The sequence below is a fragment of the Neolamprologus multifasciatus genome, chromosome 1 (genome assembly GCF_963576455.1).
Source record: "Neolamprologus multifasciatus chromosome 1, fNeoMul1.2, whole genome shotgun sequence".
NCBI classification, from domain to species: Eukaryota; Metazoa; Chordata; class Actinopteri; order Cichliformes; family Cichlidae; genus Neolamprologus; species Neolamprologus multifasciatus.
In genome coordinates, this window is record NC_140439.1 from 19,853,291 (window position 1) to 19,861,948 (window position 8,658).

The following is an 8,658-nucleotide window of genomic DNA, read 5'->3' on the forward strand; positions in this document are numbered from 1 at the left end:
GAAAACTTTTCATATGACAGCAACTTCCTCAAATGTGGATTACAGTTTTGTCCGCCTCCTCTCTGCTCACAGCTTGAAAGCTTTGTTTTCCATCTCAAAGAATAATTTAAACCAGTTTCGATACTCCACAGACAAGTGGTCCCCAGTGGGTTTCTACAAACTAAATAAACTAATCAGTCAAATTCTCACCAGTTCCACTTTCACTCAGCTCATGAAAACTAAAAGCTGTGCTGCTCTCTTATATTAATGTCTTACTCATGATTCAGGCGGTGCATGTGGTGGCAAGCAGTTCAATCCAAAGAATTACTCCCTTTTCTAGCTTTCATCAAACAATTAGGTGCAATTTCTTTTACAGCCTTCGGTTAAATGTGTTGATATAATTCTTGAGACTCGTTTGTTTATAACAATGGCAATACATACACACTGAGTTTATTTAGGATCAATACTGTATCCATTCCAATGTGTTACAGTATTTTGTGTTGATCGAGCTGTATCCTACCAACCCGTTTCATCTGTCTCAATATATTTATCCTTAAAATGTCACAGCGAAAATGGTCCCTGCCATGAACTTTACTGTAATTTGCATAACCACAAAAATCACAATGCTCTAATTGTTTAACACCTTTCAACACACTGTGACTGGGGCAACAGGAGCCAGTGGAGTTTCCCTACATATCAGTTTTAAACTTCAACGGAGAGGAAGGAACTCCCCCATTGTGGTCAGGGTTCTTTCCACCACAAAGTTTAATTCCAAACGAAGCGCTGCCAAATGTGGAGCCCAAAAGAAAACAATCAATGGAGGCAGCGAATCCAAGAGTAAAAGCAGAAGTGAGTCAATTCCACATCTGCCATCTTACTCAGTGCAAGAGCCATAAACTCAAAACTTTGTTAACAGACAGTCTCTCTTGGTGATGAAAAATGCAAAGACTGGTAATCAGGGTGCAGGAGAGCCTAATTTTTCTGCTAACGGGATTTACATAAGGACCTAAAAGGATTTCACGATTACAGGAGCAGTGTCACAAATGTTAAAGTTGAAACAAATATTTATTTTATCAAGTAACTAATTATACACTGGAACAGCAGATATTTAAAAAGATGGATATTAAAGGTGTAACCTGTAATTAACTTTTCTAAAAAAAAATAAAAAATAAAAATAAACACTTGAAACGCTATAAATCTTCTCAACAACTGGCTGTTTTGTGTTCCCCTCATTAAGATAGATGACAAAAATAAAGAACTGTGAAGTGCGGATTGATGTTGAGATGATTTATATTCTACTGTCCTTGGTAACCATTATTATCTTGTCACTAAACTAGAAGAAAAATGGAGAAAGTCACTGCAAGCCCATTTTGAAATTTATTATTCACAAACCTCAAACTTTCAGCAAACTTTGTTAAAAAAAAACAACAAACAAAAACAAAGGAAAAAAAAGAGTATTCCAGAAACACAGATCCAGCCACCATTTTCAATGTGTTTGTTACTACTAACAACAAAACAGACCACATAACTTAGATAATTATTGATTTACAAAGAAAAACGACACATGGCAGCACTTTATAATCCACATCGTGAAATTAACATCCATGAATGTCAGTGGAGCACTGACGATACAATTATGTAGTCACAGCTAGTACTTACTAATCCAACATCACCTACACAGGAATAAATGCCTTCCAGATAAAGCCATGTCAATATTGCAACAAAGTTTGTAATAAAGGCCCAGTGTGTCTTCGTCCCAAACTGTTATGCACCCATTGCTCAGTTCAGTCCTTCCTGTGCACATTTACTGTCATAAATGAATTCTCAGTACTGTGCAAAAGCTTTAAGGCATCCCTCATTTCTTTATATTCTGCAAGGAAAATAAGAAAAAGGCACAGTAATCATAACAGTTCATATTTAGTATCACCACCTTTATACTCCAGATCTGGCCCTTTAGTTGACCCATCTAACGTTCCTCACACACAAATCATCACAGTGGAAGCCATTCATAACAAAGGGAAAAAGGCTGGGGTATGTAATTACACGAGAACTGGGCTGAAAATCAGTAGCAACAACTCTCATGGAGTGACACATTTGAAATTCTTAGTCCAAATTTGCATTTGTCACGCTATAAGATCATCAAATTGCACAGAGAAGGTCAGGAGAGAGGTACAACAGTGAGCCTCTACAGCCTTCTGTAAAACACAGTGGAGGCTCTGTCATTTGAATTTCAGCCATTGATCTGGGGGGGGTCCTGTTAAAATTGATTGAATTATGAATATAGAAAAATGCCATGAAGATCTCGAACCAGCATACTACTCCATCTGGAAGCATCTGATTGGCAGTGGCTTCATTTTTCAGAATGAAAATAATCCCAAACGACAGCGCCACTGCATTAAAAGCATACATGAATAACGGACGGTGGAATAGCATCAGTCTCCCCAGAGCCGAGACCTCAACCCATTTCCATGTATGATCATGCAAAAAGAAACAAAGGATAGCTCAAGACATAGCACAGTAATATAAATGTAAAAGCATTGTTTTTTTGTGATAATATGCACTTAATGATAAAACGAACGGCCCATGTCAATCAGCCCCACTGAACGAACTGCCTGCGTCATTTTTTCCAAACCTAACTTGTTTTATTATCAAATTCCTATTTGGAACAAAAGTTTTTGTTCCAAAAACAAAAGTTTTTGTTCCAAATAGAAAAAGCTCCAGGAAAAGTTCTATATTTCATGCAGTCTCTAACAAGCTCCTTAACTACGCAGGCATAAACAGAAGACAAGAAGGAACCACAAAGCTACGGATGTATGACTGCATGTCAAATAGTGCTCGAATGGAAAAAGGATGTGATTCTGTAGATGAAACTACAACCCTGCGTGGTGCCGATCAACATAAGCAAAACAAGAAATGGTCTAATGGCAAAGTTAAGCGAAAGTTTAGGAAGACGGCCATTAAGATAAACCTGAGAAGCAGCAATATATGGCGTTTATAAAGCATTTCCAACCTGATCAAATAACTGAGCAAAAAAGGGGACAAAAGATTAAAACTCTTAACAGTAAAAGTGACATCATTTTTAAAGAAAGGCCAATGTGCTTCCCTTGAAAGTGGGTTCAAAAGGCAGCACAAACACACTTGTTAAATGTTGCAACAAAAAGTCAATTCATGGAAGTTTTGGACAGAAAAAAACTGCCATGGAATTATAGCTGGTTGACCTATTAAAAAAAAACTTCCATCTAACTATTTTTCCAAAATTTCCACGCTACTGATATGAAGACAACTTACTGTGTTTTTCCAAATATACTTAAGTAAGTTTATAGTTACAATTTAGATCAAATCTTCTAGTTGGCAGCTTCGCATTTCTTGCATAACTGGAAGTTATGTTTGTTAGAATTAAACCAAAACCCAATACTCTCCCATTTGCCAGGTTACAGCTTCTATATTGCACTATTATTAAAGCTGGGAGCAGCCATTTATCCTTGATAGAGATCTCTGAGATACACATTTGACATCTACATCTAACAACGTTTTACTCTTACAACTAGCTGAGCATCATTCCCATTTGGGATATCACGGGAATCTCATCAACCCAGCAACCGGCTGAATACATGCCATCACTGATTGCCTAATCAGACATGTAGGTAAACCTAATAGAACAGAACATACGAAACTTTTGTAACACACCCACTCATGACATTACAATACAAACACAACGTGGCTCAAAGAGTTGGCAGTTCGTCTTGTAACCGGAAGGTTACAAGATATGGCAGCCTAACTTCCCTCCACCAGTGTGTGAATGTGAGAGTGAATGAATAGTGGAATTGTACAGTGCTTTGAGGGCCCCGAAAAGCGCTATATAAATGCAATCCATTATTATTATAATTCTTGTAAAACCACATTGAAATTAAGAGAGAACCTTTGCTTCTGTTTTGCCAGGAATGCTCTTATCTAGTCTGTATCTTGAAACCAGCCTTAATGTGTTTCTGCTGACCGTGATCCCACCGTAATCAGAGAAACAGCTTCTGTGTGCAGTAATGTTGTGGTCATCATTAAAAGAGAAAATCCAAGAGGGGAAATACTCTGGAACCCAAAGCTTTTCCAACTTATAAACTAGTCTTTAACTATGCTCAGAGTTGTTACTCTTAAATCTTAGGCTGAACTAACAAGTGGATGGACTCTGGCACAGAGCTTTCCAGGCAGTAGCAGAAGGTTTCCAGTGTGTGGCCTCAGAATTAAAATTTTGCATTTTGCAGATGATGTGGTACTTGTGGCTTCACTGAGCAGTGACCTCCAGCTTGAGGAGAGGTGGTTTGCAGACGAGTGCCAAGCAGAAGGGATGAGAATTAGAGAATGAGAATTGTTTATGTACATTTCTAAACTCACCGATGGAAATGAGCTGCAAGTGACCTGAAGAGTATGGATACAAAAAGCAGAAATAAGCTTCCTGTGAAGGGTGTCTGGGTATTATCAGTGATCAGGTGAAGATGTTTTTTGGATGTTTTGGAGAGCCACTACTCCTCAAAAAGAGCCAGTTTAGGAGGTCTGGGCATCTAGGATGCTTCTTGGATACCTTAGCGGGAGGAGGCCCAAGAATGGACCCAAGTCACAATTCGGCTAGCTTGGGAATGCCTCTGTATCTCCACAGATTAGCTGGAAAAGCTCTGCTCTGCTTGGACTGCTGTCCCCACGACTCAGACAAGGAAGTTTGGACAAGGAGTCCAAAAACAGATGGCTGCGTGGATTCATATTACTAGTATGCCTGATAATCACACATCTAAAGCTGCAGACTTGCATCTATCAGGGTACCTATAGCATTATCCTATCTTTAAAAGATAGCAGTAGATGGAAGTATTTTGCTCTTATGGAAGGTCTTCTTTCTTTGTTTTTGTTTTTTTTTTCAGGACTGTGCTTGTTACATAAGCCGTTGCCCAATGTCCAAACTCAAAAATCCAGACCGTAAAGTTTGGGCTCTGTGTCTGTGAAACACATTCCAAAAGCAGTTTGATTCAATAAAAAGTGATGATACACCACCAATAAATTGTTTCAGAAAAGCAGCTGGGCAGATGCCTCTTTTTCACTTGGCAAATTGCAATTTATGGGGAACCGCACGCCAAACCCTATATAAACCTTTGCCAGTAATGGGAAACAGCGCCTTAATGCAAAAGGAAAAAGCCAGGATACACTGCGGGTTCGATACAGGCTGCATCCTTCAAACGCGGCGCTTTCACATTCCAACTCATTCGTGAAAATAATTCCAGGGTTTATGGCTCATGGGACTGGCCCCCAGGGACACAGACTCAGGTCCAATTTCTAAAAGAGGAATCTGCCGGTTATATTCCTTGCTATCAGACTGACGACTGCACATAATTTTTTAGGTACATGTCAGAGGTACATAAATGACAAAAGTGTGTGCCAGCTATAGGTTCAACCAACAGCAACAAACTCTGGATTTAGAAAGGGCCAAACTTCAGTGTTTTATTGCTTGTTTTAAATCACTTCAGTCTGGTGGACCAATCGCACAATAAGCGTGATCTGAAATATATTTCATGAATTGGGTCATCTGCCTGGTAATGAAAATATCACAAATAGTCTAGCTGGATTTATGTTGACACTCAGGGGACACAGAAAAGAAATAAAACAGCAATTTAAGCAAGTTACTGAAACTGGGTCATGCGATTCCAAAGAAAAACAAAAGGCAGACCTTAGTAACAAACAACAGCATACATGTGGAATTACGGTAAACAAAAAATACAGTGTAAAGTACTGCAACTTCAGTCTTACCTACTTGCATGCATGAGCTTGCATTAGAAAAGCTCCACTGCCACCAATTTAAATACTTACCTGACTTTAAAAGCATTAATGTCATACTATTACAATAATAACCAACAGCGATTCATTATTTTAAAAGCTGGAGTCGAATTTTACTACAAACTGTGAGCCAGCCTAAAACTCAACAGATTGTGGGCTCTGTGTTATTTCCAGCAGATCCATTCGTAGTAATCTAACAATGAGAAGTGGGTCAGGGCAGTGGAGCAAATGCCAGCACAGCACAGGAGGGTTAATGAGGACCCATGTAGGGATCCCTGGTTTGAATTAATGAGTGAGGTGGCCAGGAAAAATCTGCCGTCTAGACAAGCTGCTGCACATTACCGTGAATAGCATGCCTTCAATGAAAACACTCTTCTCACTCAAGTTATTGCTGTGGAGAATTCATCTGTTTATTTTCCTAACAAATATAGAAGGCAGTGCGATTTTCAAGTTCTGCTGCTTACAGACACGGGCGTTCCTGCAGGACTGGTGTCCAAACCATCGCCCAATAGGAATACAATTCATTCAGGACTTCGGGAATATTTTTGTCCCCCAGAGAGGCTTCCACAGAGATAAGACATAATCAGCCACAACTCATGCTAGTGGATTTTTACAGCTCTCTCTTTCTCCCTGCAGCTGACTTGTTCTTCATCAGGAGGCAGGCAAAGAAAAGACTTAACTCGTGGCCCCTGCGTCTTCTTGTGGCGAGACCATCTGAATGTGAATCCATTCAGACTCTTCGGGTGACGCTAGGAACATTTTGTCCCCGGAGCACAAAATATTCATTTGTCAGTTGGCGCCGGGGTGCACAGAGCTGATGAAAAGCACTGTTTACCTATTATGCATAGCAAGCGATGGTGACTGAGGGGATTCAGCTGCTCCAGCCCCCTTCTGAAAGCACATGGCACTGAACGGATGCCATTGAAAAAGTGGCCGGGAAATTTTCTTTTATATCCTCAATGCAGATTAGATCCGTTTTTTTAACTTTCTCCAGGCAGCTCATTATGCATCACTTTCACAGGATAACAGTGCATCATGAGAAGTGATAAACTGCAAAGTACCATTCGTGCCCTGTGCATAGCACGAACAATGCGTGCAATGCCAAGATGTTTTCATGGATTTATCTATGAATGCTTGGAAATGTGTGCAAAGCTGTTTCCTGTCTTGGATGAAAAGAATGCGAGGCTGGACCTGAGGCACAGCTTGTAAGTGGAAGCATGAGGAGCTTCCTGTCCCACAACAGTGGAGAGGGAAGAGGAGGGAAAAGGACACTGGCCCAGAGCAGGCACTGCCCTTTTGTTGCAGCTGTATAATGTTACGCCCATCATGAACCACTTCAGCATTCTTCCAGCAAATAAATAAATAAATACAACACAACAACTCGCTGACAAATGTGGCTACAACGGGTAAATACAGACCGGAAACAGAGCATGCAGGACAGCTGAGGTGCAACACCAAGCCCCTTCCCCTCCCTACCCAAATTTGGAGCCCCCCCCCCCTAAAAAAAGAAAAAAAGAATACACAACATAGAAGCAAAACCGGCTACCAATAGCAATCCTGACCTGGCTTGAGTAAACACACAAATATGATAAAGGAGGAGCTAGATTTTGGTTTTATATGGCTGAATGGCCCCTTAGACCTGATAACAGGTTCACGATCAACAGGGCAGGATGTGACAGATTTTTTTTTTCTGAATCCACGAGAAGTTTCAGCTGATCCAAGTCAAATATCCCAACTCCTCGTGTGTAAACATCCACTGGTGACTTAACATCAGGCGTGTGCTTTCTGTGTAAACACACGCCCGCTGGATTGAGCGTGTGGCTGGTTGAGGAGGAGGGGGTAAAAACCAAAAAGGAAGAAAAAGTATCTCCCAGTCTCGCCTTGTAGCCGTGTGGCTAAGCTAGCGCAATGCTATCTAGCATCAACATCATCACACACACACTGACTGACGGCCTGGACATAAACCTCAGCTCCGCCAGCTCAATCTGAGAGCCAAACTTACCGGCTTTCTCCTGATCGTATCCCACGACAATAAAATAGTCAGCCAATCTAGCCATGTCTGCCGCTTTTCCCGAGATTTACCAACACAATTCAGCATTTTTCCTTCTTCCAAAGCACAGCCATGTTTGACAGAAGGAGTGTCACTGCGCTTGCGTGCAGGAGCGGGATACATCCATGGGCGTGGGCCCTCTCGAGTTTACAAATACAGCTCTGTGCTCCAGTAGAGGCTCGTTTTGGCCCTCAAGCACTGTTTCTTTTTATAAATCGAGGGCAGCCAAACCTACAGCCACCAAAACCAAAAGAATACTATATTTTGCTATAACTGTGTGAAGTTTAGGAAAATTATTTTTATTTGAACGGCCTCAAATCACAGCATTAGTCAGCTCAAGGCACAATTGTAAGTAATATACAGTATAACAGAAAAGAAACCAAGCAATTCTAATAGGGAATTTTATCTAGGCCACTCTTGGATTTGCTAGAGACTCTGTAAATAGAATAGAATAGAATAGCCCTTTAGTGTCATTGCACATGTACAACGCATTTATGGGTGCTCCAGCCAACCGTGCAGGAAAAAAAATAGTAAAGACATCAGGAATAAAATAAATGGCAAACAGAAGAGACAAGATATATACAGTAGTACTGCGCTAAAATACAAACAATTAAAAAAAAAGAAACACACGCACTCACTTTCACTTAGTAATGTAAAATATTTGCATCAGATTTTTAGTCAGCAGAAGTTTCCATGTTACTATATCACCACATGCTGTTTTATTATCCATGCTATGCTCTTTTTTTTAGCATGCTGATTGTGATGTAACATCTCTTAACCAGTGGAGTGTGTACAAACCCTTAACCTTAAGTGCACAT

The 8,658-nt window shown here is 40.4% G+C and overlaps 1 protein-coding gene across 1 annotated transcript in view; it reads right to left on the reverse strand.

Annotated features, from left to right (window-relative positions):
- The window catches only part of sbf2 (SET binding factor 2), a 111,467-nt gene extending 103,605 nt beyond the window's left edge, over positions 1-7,862 (reverse strand). Inside the window, exon 1 of the mRNA XM_085163075.1 lies at positions 7,793-7,862. Coding sequence (XP_085019201.1) covers positions 7,793-7,847 — 55 coding nt within the window. The 5' untranslated portion in view covers positions 7,848-7,862. The remainder of the gene's footprint in view (positions 1-7,792) is intronic.
- Positions 7,863-8,658: the final 796 nt, after the last annotated feature.